The sequence below is a fragment of the Salarias fasciatus genome, chromosome 22 (genome assembly GCF_902148845.1).
Source record: "Salarias fasciatus chromosome 22, fSalaFa1.1, whole genome shotgun sequence".
Lineage (NCBI taxonomy): Eukaryota > Metazoa > Chordata > Actinopteri > Blenniiformes > Blenniidae > Salarias > Salarias fasciatus.
In genome coordinates, this window is record NC_043765.1 from 8,419,405 (window position 1) to 8,445,641 (window position 26,237).

Below are 26,237 nucleotides of genomic sequence, written 5' to 3' on the forward strand. Positions count from 1 at the left end.
CTCCCCCGGTGGTCCCGCAGCACACAGCCAACCTGCAAACATTATCACCTCCACTGGTTCATGAAGCCTCCTGGCTCCTTCACAGTCATTCTTTAATTAATCAAAATATGCTCACTCTATTTCCATTTTTGTAAATAGAATAAAAGTAAAAAATTAAAGTATTCCAAATGTGTTTCTACCAGGGGCCAAATTGTTAATAGATTATACTCATATGTTTGAAAATTGAGTAAATGGCAGTAAAGTGAGCATTATAAATCATATTAAATGGAAATGCATGTGTTTGATAACCCCCACATTGAAAGCATGTTTCTTGGTTTTCATATCCTGCATCAGTCAAGTTGTTGCATTTTTTTATGGTTTTGCAGCCTGACTGTCATAAGTTTTAGTCAGCTTGGTTCCATCATATAATGTTTCTTTTTTTCATATCCTTTATTTTTTCTTGTAGCTGGTGTTTCTTTTATGTTTGCATTCTTACATAATTAGTGTATTGTTTTATGCTGTTTGGGGCAAAGATTTCCCTTCCGGGTGGTTGTCCTTTATTTTTAAAATGTTAAATACTTGGATCCACAATACGAACACATTATGGAACACATACAAGGTTATGCACAAATATTTTGAATTTCAGGGGATCAAATTAATGCAAGGAAATCCTATTGTACTTATGCATTAAAAACAATCATCACATTCGAATAATAATAATACAAAAAAATCTTTAAACAAATTATAACCAGCAGAGCTTTCATCAACATTATTGTCAAATCTCATTTTATAAAACGTATTACTAGCATGAGTTTGGCTCTTTGGATTCTTACCTGTGAAGGAAATGTCATCAATCATTGTTGACTATGCAGAGGAACATTTTAGAAACATGTTAAAACAGTGACAAAAAGATCCCAAAAGGCCAATTCCTACATTTCCCATAATGCTGTGTGGCATTACAGAAGTTCATTTGTGTGTTTTGTATTTTCATATCATGTGGTTCTACTGAGAGCTCATTACTCCGCCCAAAAAAACCCTTCCCCCCACCTTTATTATGTTGTATGATCACTCACGGAATAACAAACACACGCACACTGTGTGTGGTTATATGATGAATATTTTTATTTAACAACATTATATCAAGTATGTACAGTACAAACAAAAACAGCTTGGGGTGCATCACCGGTGTGGCACAGAGAAATGTTCAAAAAGCTAAATGTCCCTTTATGGCTTCCACTGACACAGAAAAGCATTCAGATGATGGCTGACAGATGTCTAAAATCACTCCATTAATTCACTTTAATCACAGCAGATAAGTCGAGGATGTCAGAATAATGCACTATGGAGGCCTCAAAGATCTTTCGTGTGCTGCGTTAATGTCACATCAGGTCAAAAATACTTAATCTTCAGCTTCAATGAAGACTTCTTCACAGGCCAAAACACCAGTTAACAGTCCGAGAAGACGTGTGAGGTACAGAGAGGCACGAAGAGCCGGATTACAGCATGTGATACCTGAACATCCAATTACACAGAAACCACACGAGCCAGGAGCAAACACACACAACAGACACACACACAAACTAATACAAACAGCAGCCAAAGTCCAACGATGATTACTTTTAAGCTTGGATTTAAATCTGTGATGCGAAAGCACCAAATTCACAGAAGACTCACGCTGGTTTGTATGAAGGACGGAAAAGGACAAAGTCCAAACTAAACGAATAAATTATGTGATTAATGACTCCAAACACTGCTGAATGTGTTGATGTGTTCAATTATTGATAAAATGTGCACTAAATTTATGAGCGGAATAAACTTTATTTGATGAAAATCACTTTGTTTGGATAAACAGGCAAAAAGAAAAAACTCAAATCACAGGCTGTATTTGATCCAGGTTTTCATAAATTACACAAGCGACAGAGTTTTAATATGAAATGAAATTTAGAAATAAAGGTACACTTTAATAAATATGAAGGTAGCTATGTTGCTATACATTATAATTCCACACTTTTTCTTTTCATTTAGGAACTGACAATAACAACAAAACAGAAAACAAGAAAAGTAACGATTTCCAACATTTTTGTCAACTTTCCAACTTGAAGTTCTCAAAACTTCTCAAAATTCCCAGTTTGATGACATGTTTTCGCAACTTGACGTGGGAACTTTCCAGTTCCTGAGGAACACATAAAACTCCAAACATTCCTCTATTTATTGGTGGCAATTTCTTAAAGTCAATATCAAAGGTGAACAAAATTAACCATTGCGGGTAAAAATTAACCGGTTTGGAATCTCCTGGAATTCTCTCCCGGCCTGTTGCTAGGTAACGCGACCCAACTGTAGTTGACTTTTGGAGTCAGGATCATGTTGTCATGGAAACGGCGCAAATCATTGTTTTTTCTCAGAGCAGAAACAAAAAAAAAAAACTCAACCAGGTGAAAAAGTGTGAGCAGGAAGTCGTGAACAGACGAGCAGAGACAGACGCACAAACACGAAACGTTCTAAAAGAGACGACGGCAGCGAGCACCCCGGAAACAGAAAACCAACATATGAGGACCGTGCAAGTCAACATAGAAACAGTACTCTCTTAAAAAATACATATTTACAGAGGAATACCTATAATCTCCTATCTTTGTACAGCAACTGGAGGGTTTTAGAGTTTATACAAATGCATAAGGTAGCTGGCGATGGTTAGGAGCAGAGCTCGCCTGGGTCCACGTTTTCCTTTTAAATCCTTTCATCCGACACTTTTCAAGCCGATGTCATTTAGAGTACAGTTACATCCAAAAGTTTTGCCCTTTTGATTGTTTACACTCGTTTCAACTGTGGCAATGTCACATCCGGAGTGATATTCGCAGTTTTTAACAACGTTCAGAACTGATGATTTTGGATTTGCTTTATCTTTCATATAAGTATGTCATTTGATCCAGAACGTCACAATCGCTTTCACTGCCACTGAGAGAAATCTCAGAAATATTTGGATTTTTTTTTTTTTATCCACAATTGATGAAAGACAAGAAAATGTGTATTTTTTGGGAGAAATTGTGATTTTTAAAAATGTCTTGATATAAATGAAGCAAAATGACTGACTTTAACTTTTAAAACATACATGTTTTAGAAATCAAACGGCAATCAGAGGAGATCCAATCTTAAAAAATGTTAATATTTAGCACAAACTGTTTCATAATAATGAATTTTGAGGACGGCACATTTTCAAGCCTCTAAACATGAGAAACTAAAACAAACCTAAAATGTTCCACGCTGATCCTTCAGTACTTTGACAATATCTGTGGAAGATATGATGCAAATCCAAGATTGTCAGGAGGCTGAGTTACAAAATCTCTATCGAGGCTGCCGGCGAGCGTCGAGGTTTCAAGTCACGGTCCCTGATTCACCGGAAAACGGGCAGTTTTATAAACGTGAACCACCAGATCAACCCGTTCCACAATAATATGAAACAGAATAAACACATCGTATTGTTATATTTTGATCAGCCTTTGAGGTGACACATCAAAATCAGCAAAATCCTCCTTAAAAATAACATTTAGTCTTTTAAAAGTCAGTTATTCTCCACATTTCTTTAATTAGATCCCAGTACTCTGAGTAAAAGAAGATCATTTCTGGAGGTTTTTTTTAGTGTAGAATCAGAAAACGGCAAAGTTAGAGTATCAGAAAGTAATTAAAATCCACGTTGGACTCAGGTTTGGTAAAGTTTGGTGTTAGTGCCACATCAAAACGTAGCCACGGACAGAAGAGACTGAACACGACATCGAACACAAACCAGAGCAGAGCGCACGAGACGCGTCCATCAGTGCAAACACTTCACACCACGATCACCCACAAACAGCAATACACAACGAAGCCGCAACTCCAGAAACAATATTCATCGCAACAGGCTTTTTCACACCAGCGACACTAAATCAGTGTTTTTGATTTAAAAGTTACACTCGTCTGGATGATTATTTTCCCAGTGTACCCCCCCAAAACCCCAAAAAAGAACGGAAACATGGAAATGAACAATGTAAATAAATGTGTTCTCAAGGTGCAACATGGGAAAAAATAGTATCTTCAAGAAATTACAGCATTAAACAGTCACAGAATATACAAAATAAACTCTGTGTAATACACACTCACGCACACACGCACACACATACATATTACAATGGTTTTGAAGTGTACACTGACACATGTCACACAACTTTTCAGACAAAGTGCACCGACAAAGTCTGGAGCCCCAAACAGCTCAAACAGGGAATCCTGCAGAAAACCCACAGATCAGCTGAAAGCTGCCTGAACAAGAACACAAGAACCACATTCTGTACGAAGGACTGGAACTGCAGGAAAAAGGACACAAATTTAGAATATCATCACCAATAAACTAATTTCACTGAATGCACCACAAAGAATGCAAAAAATCTGTAAACTAAATAATTACATAAAATTGTGACTTGAATTGAAAATTCAGCTTTTCTTTTTTTAATTAAAATTACAATTAAAATTTAAACAAATCTGAGAATTTTTTAAATTAAAAATATCACAAGGAAATAAAATTAAAAACTGCTTTGGGAATAAATCATAAACATAATTGGAACATAAAAAGAGGAAATTGCACATAAAATACATTTAATTACGAGGAAAAAAAGTTCTCAACACATTTAATCGATCCTTTAGAAAATGTTTACTAAGAGATTTTAATAAAAATTCAAGGCTGAATAATATCCAAAGTCACATTTGATAAAGTCTCTAGTTATTTTTCTAGTTTTTTGAGTTGTTTGTGTCTGAATTCTGGTACTTTCAGTCCTCCACACACGTCACCATGAAAAAGAGAGAGAGAAAAAAAACACACTAATCATATAATGATGAGTTCAGTGCAGCTGTGAGAGGATTTTAAAGCATGTGAAATCGTTTATGTCACCAACGTAAAGAACTCACATGGGATCAGTTTAAGAATCCACTCATGGGAAAAATACAGATAGAAAGAAAAGCTTTTTGATTCCTGTGAGACGAGCAGAAACCAGTTTAGGTTCAGTTGACGACACAACGCTGACGTCTCTCGTCAGAGCAGCTCTGATCCCTCACTCAGAGATACGCTTCCCTTTCGGAAATTACCATGTGTGTCACCTAAAATCGATAAATTACTACTTTCATCAAAAACAAAAACAAAAACAAAACAACATACAGCACTCAGGTATTTAAAAACAGTGAATATTTCATTTTGGCAGGACACTGCTTTGATTTTAAAAGGGACCCGCAGCAGCTCTCCAGTATTCAGTATTGTAGTGGTTGTAATTTGACATCAGCCTCTTTTGCTTCGATCCTCTAAAGTCATCGTGAAAGGATGAAAGTTTGTATTACATATGATACTTAACATTTTTAACAGTAAGTTTGTGAAAGAAAATATGAAGAAGCAAGATGGGTCCTCTTTAAAAATCATCAGTGACTTTCTCCCTTTTTGTGCGTCCGCTGCCTCCTTCATCAGCCCATTTACCCGTCGTCAGCTCAGTATTAGCACTTCCCCTTCAGATGCCTCGACCCTGATCTGCTCCTCCAGCGTTTAGGCTACAACAATTGCACATTTCCTACGACTATTATCTACTGCAGCGCCTCCACATGTACGCTCGGGTAAATACACTTGGGACTGCTGGCTTGAAATAAAGCGCGGTTGTGCTCCGAGATTCCTGTTTTACGATCCGCAGCTCTGAAGCTCGTCTGGCGTTTAAAGTGCACACAACTCGAGATTCCACCCAGATCTTCAACCTGCACTTCAAGCACGCTCCTCGCTTCTCAGGAACCGGACTGGAAAGCACGACTACGACTGTTATATATACTCCATACAAAAATCAATATTTCAGGAAATAAATACTATGATATTTTTCTGGTCAATAAAAATAAAATACATTGCACGCGACCCTATGGGAATCTACACGTCTGCATGTTTACAGACACGTCCGTCTACAGAATTCATGAGCTACAGTCAACATTGGACCAGGTTTTAAGATTCTAAAAGCTTCAAGTGAAGCAGTAATCCACAAGGATGCATAAGGAACAAATGTGAGGTTGCTTTAGTCATCGACAAAATAAAACATAAACCTACTTTTAGAGCTCACTGGAGAATTTAAACTATTAGCAACCATTTGCATCTGCAAACCACAAGACGTCAGAGAGCTGTCAAGACGCACGGCAGGATTATGGGATGAATCAATCTATGAACGACACTCTCTCCAAACCCTGGCAGCCCCAGAACACAGATTATACAGAAATATTCCGACTTCACTGTGCTAAACTGGGAATTCACCTCCACGAGACATGAGGCAGATTTAATAAGGTTCAACTTTGGTTTTAGTTTATGTTAAAACAATATTTAAAAGCTCAGTGAAATGGTGTTGGAGTGATATTCATGTCCAAGCTGCAGATGTGATTAACTGTTCAGCTTTGCAGGTTATCATTCAGATCGGATACAGTTTAAGAAGTTGCTGTCTTGCAGTCTGCAGATGAACCATTTTCAACCCGTTGACTTGTGGATTACAGCTTCAGCTTTCAGGATAAATAACTTTAAAATGCTGCTTGCTTTTTCCTCGGACATAACTCAGCAACTAGAAGAACCACATCGGACGTTCCGTCAGCAGTTTGCCCTCAGTGCTTTGGCGTTGCTTAAAAGCTCTCCAGTCTGCTCACAGGTAGCTGCAGACGGAGTCCTATTTTGGAAAAAGCATATTTTGACACGTTACTTGAGATCGCTTTCGAAAACATGACAGCGGTGAATGAAACGGACACTACAGCTACAATTCGTACCACGGTTTCCGATATCGAGACATCTAAAACGGGAATGTGTGAATAAATCAAACTGAAAGGAGTGAACCGTTGCTGCCTACGTCACCTTGCTGGCACTACCTGCACCCGGAGGTTATGAAGACATCTGTACATGGTCGCTGTCGGCGCGCGTCGCCTCAGAGTACCCGAGATCGCATCGCCCCGCCTTGGACGAGTCGCCCCGCGTCGGGTGCAGCCGGACTCCAGGGAATGTGCAGTAAATTCAATCTGTTTCTACACCGGCAGCTTCCCTCTCGAAGCTGAGGGACGAGAGGATTTAAAGGGAGGAAGAAAGCTCCGGAGAGTGACCATGAAAGCGAGAAATCATGACTTGAGAAAGGCCACGGCTGATAACTTCACAATGTTTTGTTCTAGGATGAAACGTCCTGAAGCTCAGGACCTGATGGTGACGGTTCTTCCTTCGTTTAAAGCCTCCCTCACCTGCGGCGTCTGCGTCTGCGTCTACACCTGCTCTGTCGTCTCTCCTGTGCTGCCGGCTTTGCTGTCCAGAGGCGTGCTCTCAGTGGCCTCTGCGGCCGCCGCGGGCGTCTCTGCCGCCGCCGCCGCCGACGGGGCGGCCGCTGCCACCGGCGCCGCCTCCACCAGGGGAACCTTCTCCTTCACAGGGGAGGACGGCAGCGTCACGGCGGTGCTGGCGCTGGCCGGGGCGTCCTCGATGGACGCGGACGTGGCGGGCGGGCCGCCGCCGAAGGTGCGGGCGATTTCGTCGAAGGTCTTGCCCTTGGTCTCCGGGACTTTGATGAAGGTGAAGATGAAGAAGAGGAGGAGGAAGGCGGCAAAGATGAGGAAGACCCACGGCCCGCACACTTCCTGTGGAGGAAGGAGAGAGGGAGGCTCAATCCATCTGTAAGGCTTTGTAAGTAATCATATGATGAATTGATGAACGTGTGACAACTCCAGAACACAGAATGAAATACCATTTTAACGAAGAGTCAGTTGGACTAAACACTGAGGTCTACTGCACACAGATTTTGAAAACATATTTATAATAACCTGACAAACTTTGATGCTTTGTTCACAAAATGTATTTGATATTTTTAACAGTGTTTAATGACAAAGGCCTATTGAGGTTAGTAAGTCATACTCAGGTTTTTAAAAAGGCAAAAGACTGTGAAGTTCGATTAACATTAGGCAAACTTGAATAAAATTACTTCCAATAATTAGCTAGAAATTGTATAAAATGAGTAATTCTGGTCAAACTTCCACATTTGACAGATTCATAGTGCATCAGTTGGACATAATGATGTTTATTTTATTTTGACTTTCAAGTTTTGACATTTAAAAAAATGCATCAGTCTGTTTGGATATATTGAGTTTTGCATTTTACATCATTTAATAATGCACTATTTAAAAGATAAAAAAAGTATATGGATTAATAAAAAGGTTAAATTAAACAAAATAACTTAATAAACATTGAAGACTGATCAAAAAAGACAACCGCATCAGACCCAGACCAAACCCTGAAGGTGACCCTCGCTCGTTTCTTACCACGAGTTTAGGGAAGCTCATTCCAACCAGGAAGTTGGCGGTCCAGTTGCAGCAGCCGGCCACGGCCATGGCGGCCGGGCGCGGCCCCTGGGAGAAGAGCTCGGCCACGATGAACCACGGGATGGGGCCGGGGCCCAGCTCGAACATCGCCACGAACAGCATGACGGCCATGATGGCCACGTAGCTCATGGCGGGGACGCTCTTCTGCTCCGAGAGAGGAAAACATTCAGTCTGCAGCACCAGAGGCGCCCAAGTGGTTTTTCCTCATTTCAGATCTACATTTTCAGTGAGACATTATCAAAATTTGTTGACGCCAACAAAACATCTCATGCTGTGAACCTGATTGTTAAAGATTTGATAGAAACGGAAACAATATTTTACATTTCCATTATTATAATTTGAATCTTATAACATTATATTCATGCCAAAGTGACCTGAAACGTTCCAGACTTCAGCCATGATTCAACAATCTGCTGCTGGCTACAGTCACCAGATATGTGTGCTCACGGCTTTTCTCCAGGTATGAGGAGCAGAAAACTTTGGTCAAACTTGGCTTCTGTGCTGAGCACGTTTGTTCAATGAGTTTTTTTTTTTTTTTTAATTCCAACTTGTTTTGTGAAGATTTTTTTAGGTTCTTAAGATATTTTTAAATGCAGCAGATATGTCTATAGCTGTGGATCAATAAAATAAGTTTGGGTTGAATGGTTTCACCATCAGGTTGAGGTGCTGAACTCACCAGCAGGAGGGAGACCGTCATGAGCAGGGCGCTGACCGCCATGCCGCCCAGTCCCAGCAGGTGTAGCGTCCTCCGGCCCGCCTTCTCCACCAGGAAGAGCTGCGAGTCACAGACAGGAGGCAGAGTGAGGGGCTGCTGGGAGAAACAAACCACGGTCTGTCTGACGGGAAGGTGAAGAGGACACCGGGGACGACTCACAGAGACCACGGTGAAGACGGTGTTGACGATGCCGGCGCCGATGGTGGCGTAGATGGGCTGCTTCACGCCGGCCGTGTTAAAGATGCCGGTGGAGTAGTAAAACACCTGAGAGAAGGGAGAAGAGACGGTCAGGGACTCGGCGCTTCAGGTCCAAACAGATGGGGAGGAGCGGAGTGCGGCCTCACGGCGTTGATCCCGGACAGCTGCTGGGAGAGCTGCAGCATGACGGCGATGAGCAGCGGCTGGCGGTACGACGCCGAGCGGAACAGCTCCAGGATGGTCACCTTCTTCTCCATGGCCATCTTGGCGCTCTCTTCCTTCATTTCCTGCAGGTCTTTGCTCACGTCCTCGGTGCCGCGCAGACGCACCAGAGCTGGAAGAGAGACGGGGGTCAAAGTGTGGCCACAGCGGGTCGGACGAGGGAAACAGCAGCAATAAAAACCTTTAATATATTTCTAAAGCCTTTTCTTTGTTTAAGCGCAATACATGAAAAAATTCACATGTAGTTTAGTATGTTTTTTTCGGGAATAGGGAGATTTGAAAAAAAAAAATTTTTTTTTTACGTTTTTACAAATCTAGTCCATTGCTTCGAGGTCAGTAACATATTTAACCACCTTTTAATGCTTCATCACTGATCCATCCATTAAATTGATTCATTTATAATTCATTAACTACAATCGGTGGTTTTTGTTGTGGAAGCATTCCAGTGAGAGGCTGTTATGTAACGTCACCACAGGAAGGACGAGAGTTTCACAGAGCTGAAGGGATTCTGCTTCAGCAAACAAAAAGCTTTACTCCATATGATCAACAAATAAGAAAAGCCCAGTCTTCCATTTGCTGTGTTTCTCTTTTGCGCTACAACACAGGACTGGAACGAGGATGCTTCCCGTCACTAGAGACTTCAGAAGAGCCAAACGTGCACACAGAGCTGCTTCATTCAGAACTGTTAGCCACCTGCCGTTTGTTTGGGTTTGTGTCTGATGAAAGATGAGAGAGAAGTGTGTCAGAGCCTCCGAGTCGCCCCTGTGAGCTGAGCAGATGCCAAAACCTTCTGTTTGTTCAAGGACTCTTCTCTCCTCGGCTCACCTGACCTGACCTCAGAGGATCTGTAACCACAGAGAGCTCGCTTTCCCTCCATCGCCGCTTCCACCTCAATCACTGTTACCTCCGCCTTCTTTCTTTTTCTTTGGATCTTTTTTCAAGTAATAAATTCCGTTGCATAATTTATAAGCAATAAAAACAAAAAACAAGGGAGGGGAATGTGATTTTTTTTTGCAGTAGTCGCAGTTGTGGTGGTGACAGTACTAATAGGTGTAGGCGTAGTGTTGCTTGGTGCAGTAGAGTCCGGAGCAGAACAGGAGCTTCTGTGGTTGCAGTGGTCTAGAAGCAGCGTCAAAAGAAACCAAGTAGCTGTGGTTTATTGGAAGAGGTGACCGATCCTCTGCAGGCGGCTGCGGCTCGTACCTTTGCGCGCCTGCTCCTCCTGCTTCAGGTTGATGAGCAGGAAGCGAGGGCTCTCTGGACAGAACGGCAGCAGGATGCACTGCAGCACGGCGGGCGCCACGGTGAGGGCCAGCAGCAGGGGCCACAGCTTCTGGGAGCCCAGCAGACCCTCCAGACCGAAGATCTGAGAATGGCAGCGACGGTGTGGCGATCAGTTCAAAATGTGAACGTCACTTTTACATTATTTTTATTCGTCAGTTTCAGTTAGACCTGGTTACTGTCTCAAACCTGAGCGATCAGGATTCCCACGACCACGCCGAGCTGGTGCAGCGTGCCGAAGGCGCCGCGGAGCGGCGTGGGCGACACCTCCCCCACGTACATGGGAGTCAGGCCGGTGAAGAGGCCGCAGAACAAGCCGATGACCAGACGGCCGGCGATCACCATCTCATAGGAGGAGCAGATGGTGCAGAAGCCCATGAGGAGGCCGCCGATGATCGCCAGGGAGTTGACCAGGAACATGGAGCGGCGCCTGGAGGGTGGAGGTGGAGAGAGAGAGAGAGAGAGAGAGAGAGACTACTACTGATTTCTGACAAAGAGCAGGAGATACATTAACCTGAAGATTATACAGCTGCCCTCTCATGTCAAGCAAATTGCTAGAATTCTGTATATTTAGTGTTTCTTAACTGCTAACTCACTGATTAATGAAAACTTATTGATATATTTATTTAATAATCAAACACGTTTCTTTTAAATATGAAATTACTTTTGGAAAAAAACACTTCATATCTTTATTTGCCTGATGAGTCACAGGAAGAGAAGTTTATTGGCTTCAGCTTTAAAAACAATTAAGTGTGTTGTGACGGCGCAAAAGCAGAAACGCGGGAGCGACTCTGGGGGGCATTATCCAGCTGAGCCGAAGACAAAAACACGCTTCATGAACTCCATTAAGAGTAATGGGTTGTGACGGTTCGGCCGAATCACTGAGGACTTCCATTACAGGAAAGGAGCAACGCTAAAAGCGGCCGTGGAGAAAAATAAGAACAGAGACATCTGAAATAACAAACAGCTTCGGGCTTTTTAATAAAGGCGACAATCACAGGAGGAACTAAAGTGATCCCGTACCTGCCGAAGCGGTTGGCCATGACGCCCACGCTGAAGGAGCCCACCATGCCGCCCACGCTGAAGATGGAGACGGAGACGCTCCAGACGATGGTGCAAACCCCCGGGCTGATGGGCTTCCCGTAACGCTCCATCCAGGTGTCGTTGAAGAAAGCCTGCAGCTTCTGATGTGGGAAGAGACAAAAACATCACTGAGACGGTTGTTTGCATCAAAACATTTTCAGTTTTTATATATCATGTCCACTGATGGGTTAACTTCACCAGCAGATGGGAGATATCTAATATATAAAACACAACTAACACAACATAAGCTCTGCAAACATCATGTACGATATCCATTATTTGAAGCTGCAATAGTTATGTTCCAAAAATGTAGAAAGTAAAACAGCAAAAGGAAATTATTGATAGTAAGTGTGTAGGTAACAATAAACTCTGCTCATTTTGATTCAAATAATGTGATTGTTCTCCTGTAGCATGCTGAATCACTAAAACACTGCTTCTCTGGATTTATCTGTAGTTTCACTCAAAAGATAACAAGGTCTGAGATTAAGTGTTCAGAGTGGAAGGGAGTTGCTGCAATGTAGAGAGAATTCTGGAATAAATTCGGACTGTAATGTGCAGAAAGTGGAAAAGTTTAATCTGTAACTGCTAGTAAAATTAAAAACGCAATACTTCTAATAAGAAAGTGCATTCTGCTTCAGACACAAACAAGTCAGCTGTGTCAAAACAGTTACCTTTTTTCCTGCTTCCAAATTACAAACTTGCTCTTCCTCACTGATGCTTCAGAGTTAACTATCTTTGACTGACTCTTCAGTCGGTAGGGAAAAACAAAATGCAATATTCAGCAGTTAACTGGAGCTGAAACTGTCCATTCATTGCTACTATCACACCTCTTGCAGCACACTTGAGTCTGCACAACCTCCTGACTCCTCTCTACACCCACTGTAGCCGCTCGCTCTCTCGTGCACAGCACAGGAGCCAAGTTACCTCAGACACACGAGGATTTATTCTCCTGTTATGTGCAGAAAACTTAAACCTCTGACATTGCTGTTTTTGGACTAGAAATTCAAATCAAAAGCAGCTTCGGAAAAAAAACCACCTGATCTGCACTTTGTTGCTGAGAGAGACAATCAACTGTTCACATCTTCAGACCTTTCCAGGCGGGTTTTCAAGCAGTGTCACATGTTTCCCGTGGTTTACCGACCTGCTCCGGAGCGTTGATGACTCCGGTGTTGTACCCGAACTGCAGGGAGCCGATGACGGCGGTGGCCAAAGAGAAGAGGAGATAACCTGTGACCTGCTTTTCCTGGAGGCAGACGGGGGAAGGGGGTGGAAACGTTAGGGCGGAGGCAGGAGACGCAGAGGTAATAAATCTGAAATGGGAGCTCCTAATGGGATTAAATCACTGCGGCGCACAGACAGATGTGGCAACATGGCGACGCCGGCGTCAGGCAGGCCCGACGCACACGTCAACATGATTCAACTCAAGCAACAGACTGATTTAGAGCCACATGCAGACAAACAACATTAAGAATCTCAGTACAGTGAGCACCGTCTTATAAGTTTGACCCATCATATTCAGCAGTTTAAAGACTGAACCAGAAGTCAAACTTTATTTATTTGGTTTGGCTAATGGTTATGCTAATTACAATAAGGAGTGATCTAAATATTAAAATATATTGCATCTGATTATTTTACACGTTTGCAACTTAGAGGAGCTATAATATTTAGATGAAACTGCAGGTATATGAAAAACTGGGTCAACACCAATAAACAAAATTCATATTGACCGATATCTACATATTTAAATATAACTGAAAAAAAACTCTCTTAATCTGTTGGTCGCAACTGAAAAGTCATCATAAGCAGTGAATCTGAACAATATTTCAGTTTATTTCAGTGGAAAAATTTTTATTGTACAGTTCACATCTATGCAATAAGTCAATTGAGCTGTTGTGTCTCATTTCACCAACTAGAGACCATTTTATCGTAAACAGTCATCAACATCAATATTAGAAAAGTACTTGAGACAACTGAAAACCAATAAAACAGCAGCCTATCAAACTGGAAAGAACACTTCGAGTGGCATTTATAAATAAGCCAAAAGAAAAATATGAGAAATGTATTTTTGTCTGCCATAGCAGCTTTCAGAACAGACACCGTGCTCTGTGCATATTTCCTTAACTTGAAATTCTCAAAGTTAATCAATGAAACGCTGAACCACTGAAACGCTCTCAGTTGAAGCGGAAGTTCACTTTTGGCCTGTTTCACCACGTTATTTTCCACCAATCAAACATGCAGTCAAACGTAGAGGCCTGTGGATGGAAAGCGGCAACTTCTGGTGCAACAGTCAAAGCCCTCATCAAGCCACTCTCTACCTGATTCAGATTAGGAAAAGTAAAACACAAGCGAAGGACTTTGGTTGTGTTTGGCAATATGAATACAACTGTCGCTGTAAATCAACATTTTCTGGTTCTTTCCTTCTCTTTTTGAAACATTTCAGTCTGCTGACCCTCGGTTCCTCTGTATTCTAGTGCTGCCGCTCACTCTCTTTGGTGCACGGTAAAACTAAAATCACAGCTTTACAGGCAGCTCCCAGGTAATCAGCTAAATGCAGGAGAAATCTGATATCGGAGCCGTTTATCTGCTCCGACGACTGAAGAGGGCCCCGTAAAACCTGCCAGTTAATAAAATCGTCCGATGGTTGCGTCTTGTCTGACCTTGAAAAAGCTCCACGATTGCTGAGAAATTATAATACGTGTGTAATACAGTGCTGGAAATCAAGCATGTGTGGTGCAGAGTAATGTGTGCGAGCTGTTTTATTGAGGCTCAGGGTCAGTAAGCTGGTAATACTTGGATGTCGTCATCTAAGTTCCCTGAAGACACTTGAAGAATCAGAAACAAAATCTTTATGATGATTCATTCTGAACCTGTAACTGATCCATTTGCCTTCCTAATTTGATTACATTTTAACTATTTACCATGTTTTAAATCAAAATTGTAGTATCTTGTTGAATTTAGGCAATGATCTCTAAAGAATAACAAAAGAAAACAAATTGATATAAATTACAGATTTATGACAAAAACATCTGGTTCTTTTAAAAGTAATTTGGTAAATTGGACAGACAACAACCCTTTCAATGGTTTTCACCGGTCAATAAATACAATAGCTTAAAAATAATCTATTTTGGAAAAATCTATTCATTTCAGACTGAGAAGCTACTAAATAAATGTGAAAAAATCCTGAAAACAGTTTTTTTGTGAACTGAAAGTGAATGAAAGGGATGTGAACATTAGAATGCGTCTCCAAAATTTGCTGCATTTAAAAAACAGGAACATCTAAAGTGCAATCACACCTTTTCGATCCCCGACCGTTACTTATTTGTGAATTTATTGTGTATGTGATTGTCATGCATTTGCTTTTTAAAAGTCCCGCCAAAATATCACTGCAGAAATACAAGACATAAACATTCCTATTTTATTTTTATTTGTGACTGATTATCTTTGGAAACCATTTGGACGTTGCCGTTTACGGGCCAAATGAAATAAAAATTCTCATCGGTGTTAGCAATTACTGACTTCGACTCGCATCTTTGCATCTTCTCATGCTGAGCGTGTGTTTGCGGTCTAGTTTTTTCCTCATTGAGGGTCCCTTCCTATGAAAAGTATTATACTAATAAACTTCCTCGCCTAATCTCGATGTGAGGTCCCGTCCCACCTGAGCCCGATCGGAGGTCGACAGAGGTCAGGCGGAGCAGCCGCCTCCTTACACATGATCGATCCCTCCCTCCCGGTGGATTGGGGTCATTCCAGGTCGCAGCGGCAGGAAGTGGGCCACTGTGTCTTTGTTTCTGCTGCGGCCGGCTGCTGACGCTGCAGAGCCGCCGGCCGACATGTGAGCCGCTGCAGGGAAGCAGCCTCAGGTGATCCACCGCCCTTGGTGCAACGATATCAGAGCGAGGTCGGGTCATATTAGCGAAGGCTGCACTTCTCGGGATTCGCTCGGAGCCCGAACGGGGCGTCGGCCGAACGGGGCCAATCGGGAGCGAGCGAGAGACAGACAGGCGCACAGGAAACGACCTGAAGGTGATTGTGTTTTATTTAATTTCATCCTGAGCAGCAGCAGGACGTCTGGTCAGCAAATCAAAGCTTCTGTTGGTGAAGAGACGCAGTGAGCTGCAGGTGGAGAAGGAAACTGCTTCATTTGATCTTACGACGTTAGCTTGAAAGGAAATCAATACAAATCTCAAAGGTCAATCCTGGAGGTCACGGAGGTTCGATCACAGCAGACCACCATGTTCCTCACATGGAAAAAGAAATACTTTCAACTTTCAGGGCTTTCATCGTGTCAGTTTCCTCCCAGCATGTTTGATTTAGGAAATTACTCTTCTTAAATCAACCCCCACTGAAGAAATCCCTTCAAACCAACATGTCTGCCATCGTTTCAGATCCAGAGGTTAATGAAATCTGCTCCTTCCAGCATCTTGTCCTGCCGCTCTGAAGCAGCATCAGCTCCCTCAGGATTTCAGTGACATTTAAAAAGAGGATGAATGACCCTGCGAGCCTCACAGGCTGAAAGCTTCCCTGTTTCTCTGAGAATTAAACACGGACGAGGTGTTTGTACCTGCTGAGGGATAAAATAAAGAAAAAAGCTTCTTCTCATCATGTCTGTGCTAATTACCTGAACATAAACATACTAAAACTATGGATTTTAAATGCAGCAATTTGCTTACAGAGCACAATATTAGATACTGATTATGTGTGATGCCACTCTGTTGTTGTCTGTTTACTCCCACATGTGTACAAGAACTATTTACTCCAGCTGTGGTGCCCATGAGCAGCAACAACGTTTCCGAACAGATGCATGTTCCCCTGGGTTCTACTGGGACGGACTCAGACGTGGACCCTTCATCATCTGTCAGAAATCATCAGCGACACTTTATGATAATTAACAAAGACACTGAAAACAGAGCTGGAAGCCTCACACGAGAGCCACACCGAGCTGAAAGTGCACACAGGGACACTCACACACACACACACACACACATACACACTTGAGGTTCACCTTCCTCTGTCTCTGTCTTTATCTCACTGTCTGTCTCTGTGTCTGGTTTGTTTTGTCGAGTCACGGTGACTCAGCAGTCCAGTTTTGGGTCACATGACAAACAGCCAAAAAGTCTCAGTTAAAGATCAATAAGAAGGTCAAATATCAACAGATCAGATCAGAAACACTTTCTGCTGGGAAGCTTGACAGATCATCTAAGAGTTGGGAGCAGTGTAAAGAAATCCTATAATCTTTCTTCACTGTTTACCAGGAGAGTGACTTTATTGAGGAACTTTAGCATTTCATCACATTTAAGAAAATTCAAGGTGTCTTGATATGTATCCTCTAAATATTTTCCTTCTCTTTCAATGTAAAACTTGTCCTATAAGGGGTTAATCTCATAAATACAGATTTTTTTTTTTTTAATTCCATTGCAGACAACATGAATAATTTCCAATATTTTTCGCTCATCAGCCGTAGCGTCAGGATGGAATGTTGTGCTGAAGAAAGACTGGAGCCGAGCACAGAACAAACTCCGATGCCTGTAGTAGCCTTTCACTGAACAGATGCTGTGTTACTATGGCGACGGGAGTCGTGAGGACAGCATCTGATCACGGTGTCCTCACACACACACACAAATCCAGCTCAACGTGGCTGTACAGCTTTAACTCAGATTTATTGTTACTGTTGGCGTCTGCATGGTGAAAAAAAAAAAGTTCAGCATCTGTACGTGTGAATCACGAAATCAAATCATCTGAAACTCCCTCATAATGTCCCATCTCTCCGTTTTTCCCTCCATTCATGCGAGAAAGTCCACATTCCTCCCTTCACACTGTCTCCATGGCAACAGCCTGGAGGTGACAGTTTTTCTGACACCAGCTGACACATGCAACAGGCGCTCGTGAAATTAAAGCTACTGCGATGCACTGCAGTGATGCATGAGGGCGTGGACTCACACACATACACATACATATACACACACACACACACACACACACACACTGGCACGCTCCATCTGACCTACATCTGCACGAGAGTCAATCAGCCGATGCCATCGAGTTGTTGACAGGGTTGAGTTCAATAACAACTGCTTGCTGTGTTTTTTTGAGTGTGTGTTGTGTCGACACACTGATCCACATCGACATCAGCGATAAGAGAAGCAGCAGGAGGAGATCGAGGTGCGACACACACACTCAGGTCAACCGACTCGTCAATACATGAGGAGACGCGCACATCCTCTGGAGTTTGAACTTATAATGAATCAGAGCCTGTGGTCATTATTGTTTCATGTTTTCCACATATTTCTGTAAGATTTGGATGTTTTTGTGAAAGATGATATAAAAAAATAGCAATTTAGTGAATTTGTGTTTAAATTTCATAATATTTTCTTGCTTTCTGGGTCAAACAATACAGCAACGGCACCTACACTGATAAAAACTACTTTCTTTTCTTAATCATGTTAAGCAACACTTTAAACAAAACTTCAAAATATTTTTTTTTTGCATTTAACTTCCGTCAAAAAAAGGTACAGTACTTATTTTCTTCAGAATCTCACACTGTTTTCTAAGTTTCTGTTGTATAAATGTAGATAACAGTTTAGTGAATACTGCTAAAGTTTACCACATTTAAGAAATATTTACACATAACGCAAGCTTTCTGAAAAATCTGCTGCTGTCAAACGTGGATTAAAAATATGGAGAAGCTTTTTAAAAAGTTTAGGCATTCGCAAATAATCTAGAATGCTAAAATGTTCCTTTCATACTTTGTATTAAATAGAAATGTATTTCACATATTGCTTTTAATGTTCTGAAAATGTGAAAAAAAGTGAAAAAAGTTTTATAAATGATGACGTGTTTAACTTTTATTAGAACAAATGTGAATGAAAATAAATTCAAACTTTGCAGGATTATTTTCACAATCAGTTTTTAAAGGGAAATTTATTATTTGTCTTTTTGTGTTTAATTTTAATAAAATTACAGGTAGAAGTAGCTTTTATCATTTCTTAGAGATCATACAATCAATTTAAACATAATGCAGATTTGCTCTTTATTCTCATTAAACTGTTAAAAAACTTATTAAAAAGTTATTTCTATGCAGGATTATAAGAAAGTTGGTTTTCCTTTAAATATAGCATTTTATGAGAAAACAAATTAACATGAACAACATTTTGTTTCAAGAAATGATCAAATCTGCTTTATACACAAACTTTACAACAAAACATTTAGAATTTATTGTGAAGTTTGGCTTTATTTGTGCATATAATGAATTTAAAAATTGCACTAAAACTGTACAAGCTACTTTCATTTCCACGATGAAGATGTTTTCCACCACAGCAGTAATTTCATTGAAGTTTGAATTCCCCCTGCTATTTTATAAAAATCAAAGTTAAGATGAAAAGAGCAAAAAAGCTACGGGCACATTTTGCTGCAGCCTCTGCTCTATTGATCTTCCTTCAGGTTATTTTTATTTACTCGGGACATTGATTCACATTATTTCCCAGAGGTCTCCTCTCAAAGCCCAGAGGACTTGTGTCAGTGTGTTACGTTTGTGTGTACGTGCAGTGAGACACGTGTAGCTGGAAACAGAAAGACAAATGTACTCTCACGAGATCTAACTGCTTTAATCTTTATGTGAATTCACTCTGAATGTTGTGGATAAATGTTTTGCGGTTAGAAAAGCCTACAGAAAGTGTTTTGAATAATTGAATATGAAGTTATTTCATCTGTTTTCAGTTGCCTTTTTTTATCTTCTATTGTGAAGATATTTACTCAAAAGTACAGGACAAACATGAGTCACACAAAAGCTGCATATTAATTTCCTCACTCACACCATTAGTCAGCCACTACTGCTGAGCGCAGGCCTGGAAGGCATGATCAGAACCCAGAGCAAGCATTCACAAACATATCTCCAGAATGCAGCTCTCGTCCATACTGTGCTGATGGGTGACTCACTGAGGTTTCATAGCGTGCACTCAGCCTCAAAACGCCCACACAGCTCTGCTCACACACTGACTTTTTATAGAAACACGTGCATAATTCAGAAAAAAATGTCAACTTGCAGTGACTGCATGCATTTGATGAAGAGAGTAACACATGTGCGCGTGGAGGAGATTGAAAATCCACTTGCCTGTCCTTCCATCTTCTCGGATGAGTCTGAAGATCACCGTGTTCTGATGTGGAGAGAGGAGCTGGGAGCTTCAGGTGGCGCTTCCACAGAACCCGCCCGCCGGCGCTGACAGCTGCAGGAAAAGGAACGAACCTAAGAGTGAGGCGCTGTCCGCGGTGCTGAGGCGGCTCCGGCAGCCAGGAGAGGAGGACACGACCGCCTCCATCACCCCCCAAGGCACACTGACAGCTCCTGAAAGCTCATTTTTCAGACTGGAAAAGTAGAGCAGTTAACGAAGCTAACCTCTTTTTACTTCTGTAGGTCAAACCGGAGCAGGGAGGAGATTTTAACACCTTCAGCGTTGGCTGAATAAGCCCTAAATCCGTGCACATCGGAGGGGTGGAGGAGACACTCACCTGTCTGGGTGGAGGTGGACTCTTTGGGGGGGCTGCAGCCTGACTCTCCTCCGCTCACATCAACCGTCTCCGGGGGCGCAGCGAGGAGGACCGCACGTAGCCGTCCAGAGACGTCGCTTTCCGTTAGCCAGTGAGAAAACGGCGACGCTCGGATGTCGCCACGTGGCCCCGCCCCTTCTTCTATTTTTTTATTTATTTTTTTATTACGTGCAGAGGGCTGCGTGACTCCTCCGCATCATCACCGCATGATCCCGCGAGGCGAGGCGGAGCGGGCGGCGTCGACGTCTCCTATTATGGAAGCAGCAATGTTGACGTAAAAAAAAGTGGCGCATGCGCAGAGGGAGACGGAGGGGGGTGGTCGTGCTGGGATGAGCGTGCAACCCCCCTCCCTCGTGGAGCCCTCCTCATTTTCCCATAATGCCCCTCTCTCTTTCTCTCTTTCTGTATCTGCCGACCTTGACAGCAGCACGCGGTGACGGACGCTGCTGATGCTGCAGATGCTGATGCAAGGCGGCCCGTCACCAAGGCAACCGGTCACGAGCTGCGGCTCAGAGGATGCTCCGGGTGGAGACGGATGACGACTGGAGAAACTTCAGGGGGAAAAGGTGACAAAGTATTTCTAAAAGGAGGTGGAGCGCTTTCTGAACAGACTGTGCTGGATAAAAAAAAACACACACACACACAAACACTCAGCGATCAATAAAAAGCTTCCACATGGTGCCAAATGAATAAACACACTGCAGCTCTCAATGCCTCGTGATCTGCTCGTGACTGAGGAAAAAGAAAAAGTCATCTGAAATTCGACGTCAGAGGAGTGTCAAAGGAATACTCAACACATTCAGTTCATTGCAGTGCAGTTTTAAACACGGATCATTTTTAACTCCATGAGGCACCAGGGGAAAAACTGCAACTTTTACAATTAATGTCACAAATGGGCTTTTTTTCAATTGTGTTTTTGTGATCAGGCTGATAGCTTTGTATAGACTTCCTCAGATTAAATATTTGTTTAAATATTTGAGGGCGAGCTGTTGTTTATTCAGAGGTGAGTCGGGGAAGGTTTTCAGGACGGACACAACAGCTCACCCTCACAAAAAAAGTAAGTATGCTGTTCGAAATGACTAAGGAATTACGCTAAATGGGTCAACTTGCCAAAATGTTGAAGTATCCCTTTAAGGCAGGGTTGTCAAATATAAGGCCCATGGGCCAAAGTCAGCCCGCAGGAGGCGTCAATCTGGCCTTTTATACCACCAAGCAAATTTCTAAAGAGTAGCAGACAACAGTCCACCGAGGCCTGAGCTGAGATGTTGCAGATGCTGCCATGAAGGACAGCGACCTCTCTGATCATGAACTGGTCTCAAGGTCATGCCGTCAGGGGGAGTTTGAAGGAAAAGCATAATGCAACAGATGTAGGAGAAGTTTTTCTGGACATTTTACTGTATTTTGTACCATGTCACATTAAAATTGCCTTTCTGTTGAGATTGTAGTCATTTTCATAGAAATTGTTGCAAAAATAGACATTTTCATAGGTTATCCTGTGTCACAATTTTTAAAAATAGGTTATTTTGGCATTTTTTTTCACCAATCCTGTCCACTGAATGAGTGTAAAACTCGATTTAAGGCTTTTTTGTTGCTCCTGTTGCTGACTGACAGATTAAAGACAAGCACAGCACGGTTCACAGTCTCATTCAATAATTTATTCAAATGTTTCTGTACAGAAATATGAGGCCGTTTCACATTAATGTAGTTAGGTTGAGAAAAGAAGAGGTAAAGTCTGAATGCTCAGATCTTCCCGGGAAAGTTCCCGTCAGCCAGCTGATCGTCCCATTTCTGAACCTGCGGTATCAAAGTGAGAAAAGAAGGCAAATTAGTAATGTGCTACAGCTTTATGGCTCGTTACAGAAAAAAACGTTTCTTTGCTGAATGATTGTTTCCAACTTTCTCAGCATACTTCATAAACATTACAGTACATCACAAAGTAGTGCAAATACCAGAAAAGATTGAAAATACTACATCTGAGCAATAGATCCTCCCAGTAAGACTGAAGTCACTACAAAGAGTTTAATGATTTCACATCGATTGGATGATCAATATATTAATTCTGGGAAAAAAAAGTAATTGGCTCAATTTACAAGGGGGATTTTTTTTCAATCAGATTGAAAACAACTGCATTAAAAGGATCTGTGATCATAGACGCTGCATAAAGTGATCCACGTTCAATCCTCCAGCACGAGCCCCTGATGAAACCTCTCATACTGTACCTGTGACATGCGAAAAAAAGGTTTCTCTCTCACTTTTCAGTTCTCATCTTTAGTTTTGTTGTCAGTAGTTTTCAGCATCTACCAGTGTGTTTTTATCTGCTGGATATCTGCTCAAATAGCCCCGTGATACACCACCAAGGGCTGCTCCGCCTGGTTGTGGACGGCCTGCCGGTATTTTATCACGGAGCTGTTTGAAAACTCACTATTACGCGATTTTCTGCCATCTCAAACCCTTTGTTAACCACCATCCAGTTCTTCTGCTTGTTTTGGTTTTGACTTTCTGGATTCCTGCCTCTTGCGGACGTCATTAAATGACTCGACATACGAGGGAGCGCATGCACAGAACGAGTAATCCGCTTGTATAACACGATCCGCTGTCTTCAAGCAGATTATCATTCAGGGTAGACTACCTTTAACAACCCAATCCAAGTGAATCGGATCCACTGAGGTGTTTATATGAGACGTTTATAATCTGATTGATCTCACACTCCCATTATAAGGAGGATTTTAGGGTTTTATGTAAATGGGACTACTGTGTTTTCAAGATCACAGTACAAACAGCAACTCAGCATGAGAAATTCCACATTAGTGGACGACCCAGGTATTGATCACGTATTGAAGCTGGGAGTATTCTGTCAATCATGCTCACACTATATGAAAAGCAAAGGAGAGGTCGATAGATCGACGGATGTCTCACTGTTGTGTCCTCTACGCTAAAGAAAGTGTTTAAATGCAATCTAAATCTAAATTTAGTCTAACTTTAGCTATTTTAAAAAATTTGTAATTTATTGTACTTACTTCATTTCACTATTATGAACTTCAACCTGTTGACATCTTTCTACTTCCTTCCCATTACATTGTTTTGTATTGTTTTTTCTTTTTTTCTATCTATAGACTTGAATGATTGAACACTAGGTTCAGCGGTCAAAGTTGCTGTAGTTGCTCAGAGTGTCTATGGAGAGCTGCTGTGATGCAAACAGCCTGACGTACCCAGCCGACAGGGCAGAGGCTCTTGTAGACCCTCTGGTACCAATCGCAGGGGGCCGTGTCCTGGTCTTTAGCCGACAGAGCTTTATTACATCTGTGGTAGTCTGTGAAAAAAACAAAACGGAGCTGTAAGACATCAACATCAGTTAAACCTCTAAATAAGGAAAACAGCTGATCAGTTTAACTGGACTCAGCATCAGTGCTCCTCGTCTCCAACATCAATCAGCACAGAGCCCAGCTGGACACACCTCAGGCCTCGCCGTGATGGGCAGGCTGATGACAGGTTGATTGTTGTGATTAAATGAGTGAAACATATTGTGGTCTTTCCATTCAGTGGCACTGGCAGTGAACCGTGAGGTCCGGATGAGACCATACATACATCCAACCTGAAAAACAGCTGCCACTCTTGATTGAATTACAGAGATACAATTACAATAAATAAATAAATATATAAATCAGATTTGAAGAAGGCAGGAACAGAGAAATAAATGTTTACCTGCACTGCTCTCTCACAGTGGATCGTCAGCTGATGTAACATTACACCGAGCTCTTCCAGAGCCACTGCAACTGTTTTTTTGTTTTTTTTTTCAAATCAAGCAGAACGGCCTCATGTGGGAATCTCTTCTGTTCCAAGTCTGCACAGTACTAGGATTTCTTATCTCACCACATTTATTTTAACAGTTCAGATTATTGTGAGAATCGTTCTCATCTCAGGAGAAGAAAAGAGAAAAACAGTCGGCGTGTGTGTGAGAAAGTCAGCTGAAGGCCTTCAGAGAGTCACTGGATCAGGTTTCAGTGTGACCTTACAGCATGAGCATGCACAAGCAAAACAATGCGGTGCAGCCGGAGCTTTGAAGCATTGCTCTCAGCCACATGTGACCTGCAGCCATCTTTACCTGCTTTAGTTCAAAGTTCAGGTCGGTTTGAGAGTAAACGAGGACACGGGCCTGTGCCGGCCCGGAGTTAAGACAAGAAAGCACACAAAACACTCATTAAGAAGGAGAGAAGCGGCGGTCTCCTTTACCCAGGTAGTTCTGGTAGCAGTTACGGGTCTGGTTGGTGTTGGGGAAACGGGCATCAAATGGAGCCGTCCTGTAGTTCTTGATCTTCTCCTCGATGTGGTCAGACATCTTTCAGCAGCAGCAGATCTACAGAGGGTAAAAATAAAAGCATGTGATCATCTCTGACAGACAGAACTACACCCTCCATTCGGCTTCTCACACTATGACACATTATTGTAAACAATGAATTTTCAAGAAGCCACAAGGTTACACAGAGATAACAAGGTCAGGTAGAGGTGTTTACCACTCGACAGTAGAAAAGAGGAGGTCAACGGTGTGTCTGAGCTCTTGTGCTGTGTGCATTGCAACAGAAACAGGAGGAAACTGAAGTATAACTTTAATGTTAAATTGTAACAGTTGGGAACAAAATCTAATCTTTTGACGTAAGTGATGAATAAATTATGTAGAATTCTATCAGAGCATGGTAAAACTACAGCAAATATGGAAAGATCATGGAGTTTGGATAGATGTTTACTTTAAATTACACTCAAACGAGCTGAAATTGGGTTCAACTGATGAACAGCTGTTTTATAGATGTGATGAGCACGACAGTGATTGTGTTCCCATCCTTGACAAGAGAAAGTTCCTCTTTCGGTGTGTGTAGCAGTGTGTTAATAAGGTAATTTGACTGTTGTGTTCTGTACATTTTGAAGGACCAAAGCAGACTGAAGCGAGCTAAAGGAGTCGCAATGCGCTTATAAAATGAAGAATACATTTACAGGCTCAGATAATCGGCGCCGCGGTTTGGAGTGAAAATAGTGAATTGCACAGCGCAAATAACGGATATCTAACACGCGCACATAGTGTAAATGTTTCAACATGTCAATTTACACTGACATTACATCCGTGCAAAATTAACAAAATATTTGTCACAGGGGAACACGAACAGCAAAGTGCGATATAAAGGAATAAAGCATCGATTCCGACTGGCTTCGCTCACCCAAACCAACATTAATAATTAAATAAAAGCAACATTTTATGTCACAGTTATGTTAATATTTAGGAATTCCTGCCACAATGTCAGGGTTAAAAATAGTAAATAACGGTTAAGTCTCCTCAGCTGACAATGAACGTGTCCGGAGGGTTCAACACGACGACAGACTTCAAATTCTAACACGAATGAACATTAATAGCGAATAAATCCTAATCAGTGAGCATAAATCTGAATTTCTTGCGGTTTTTTTATTACCTTTTAGATGGAAAAAACACTGGATTATTTTAAGTATCTTCGTCCTTTGCGATCCTGAAGGGCTACAGTCGCAATGGATGCTGGGAAAGAAATGGCGACTCGACCAGATCTGACTTTTAGCAGGGCGACAGCACCTCCTGCTGGATGGAGGAGGGAGGTGCAGCTGCAAACCAAAGCCCTCTGCTGGACAGACGAGGGAGGTGCAACTGAACAGTGACGCGTCCTGCTGGATGGAGGAGGGAGGTGCAGCTGCAATCGAACGCCCCCTGCTGGACATGGGCGGAAGGTGCAACTGCAGCTGACACCAGCAAGAGATTAACCTCACAAATCAAGATATATGAGCGCTATGCATGGTGGTTATATATAATTAAGATTGTATACTAATC

General features: G+C 42.1%; 2 protein-coding genes across 2 annotated transcripts; both read right to left on the reverse strand.

The window, feature by feature from the left end:
• Positions 1–7,248: 7,248 nt before the first annotated feature.
• Positions 7,249–20,076, reverse strand: slc2a3a (solute carrier family 2 member 3a). The gene is made up of 10 exons (XM_030121028.1): positions 19,962–20,076; positions 12,996–13,097; positions 11,795–11,955; positions 10,961–11,201; positions 10,694–10,856; positions 9,415–9,602; positions 9,230–9,334; positions 9,032–9,130; positions 8,296–8,499; positions 7,249–7,617 (listed from the first exon to the last, which is right to left on the reverse strand). Exons 1-10 carry the CDS (start codon positions 19,971–19,973, stop codon positions 7,249–7,251), a joined length of 1,644 nt encoding a protein of 547 aa, XP_029976888.1. The 5' UTR covers positions 19,974–20,076.
• Positions 20,077–22,028: 1,952 nt separating this feature from the next.
• On the reverse strand, positions 22,029–25,986 carry LOC115409457 (cytochrome c oxidase subunit 6B1-like). Its single transcript, XM_030120659.1, has 4 exons — positions 25,852–25,986; positions 24,626–24,749; positions 23,605–23,705; positions 22,029–22,189 (listed from the first exon to the last, which is right to left on the reverse strand). Exons 2-4 carry the CDS (start codon positions 24,729–24,731, stop codon positions 22,136–22,138), a joined length of 261 nt encoding a protein of 86 aa, XP_029976519.1. The 5' UTR covers positions 24,732–24,749; positions 25,852–25,986; the 3' UTR covers positions 22,029–22,135.
• Positions 25,987–26,237: the final 251 nt, after the last annotated feature.

What these genes read in the sequence shown, in the direction of transcription:
- LOC115409457 (XM_030120659.1), bottom strand. Translation starts at nt 24,731, where the DNA reads ATGTCTGACCACATCGAGGAGAAGATCAAGAACTACAGGACGGCTCCA. An exon ending in CTGCTACCAGAACTACCTGG is followed by an intron (nt 23,706 to 24,625) that starts GTAAAGGAGACC and finishes TTTTTTTCACAG; the next exon opens with ACTACCACAGATGTAATAAA. An exon ending in GCCTCTGCCCTGTCGGCTGG is followed by an intron (nt 22,190 to 23,604) that starts GTACGTCAGGCT and finishes TTGATACCGCAG; the next exon opens with GTTCAGAAATGGGACGATCA.
- slc2a3a (XM_030121028.1), bottom strand. An exon ending in ATGGCCAACCGCTTCGGCAG is followed by an intron (nt 11,202 to 11,794) that starts GTACGGGATCAC and finishes TCCACCCTCCAG; the next exon opens with GCGCCGCTCCATGTTCCTGG. An exon ending in TGAGCTTCCCTAAACTCGTG is followed by an intron (nt 7,618 to 8,295) that starts GTAAGAAACGAG and finishes CTTCCTCCACAG; the next exon opens with GAAGTGTGCGGGCCGTGGGT.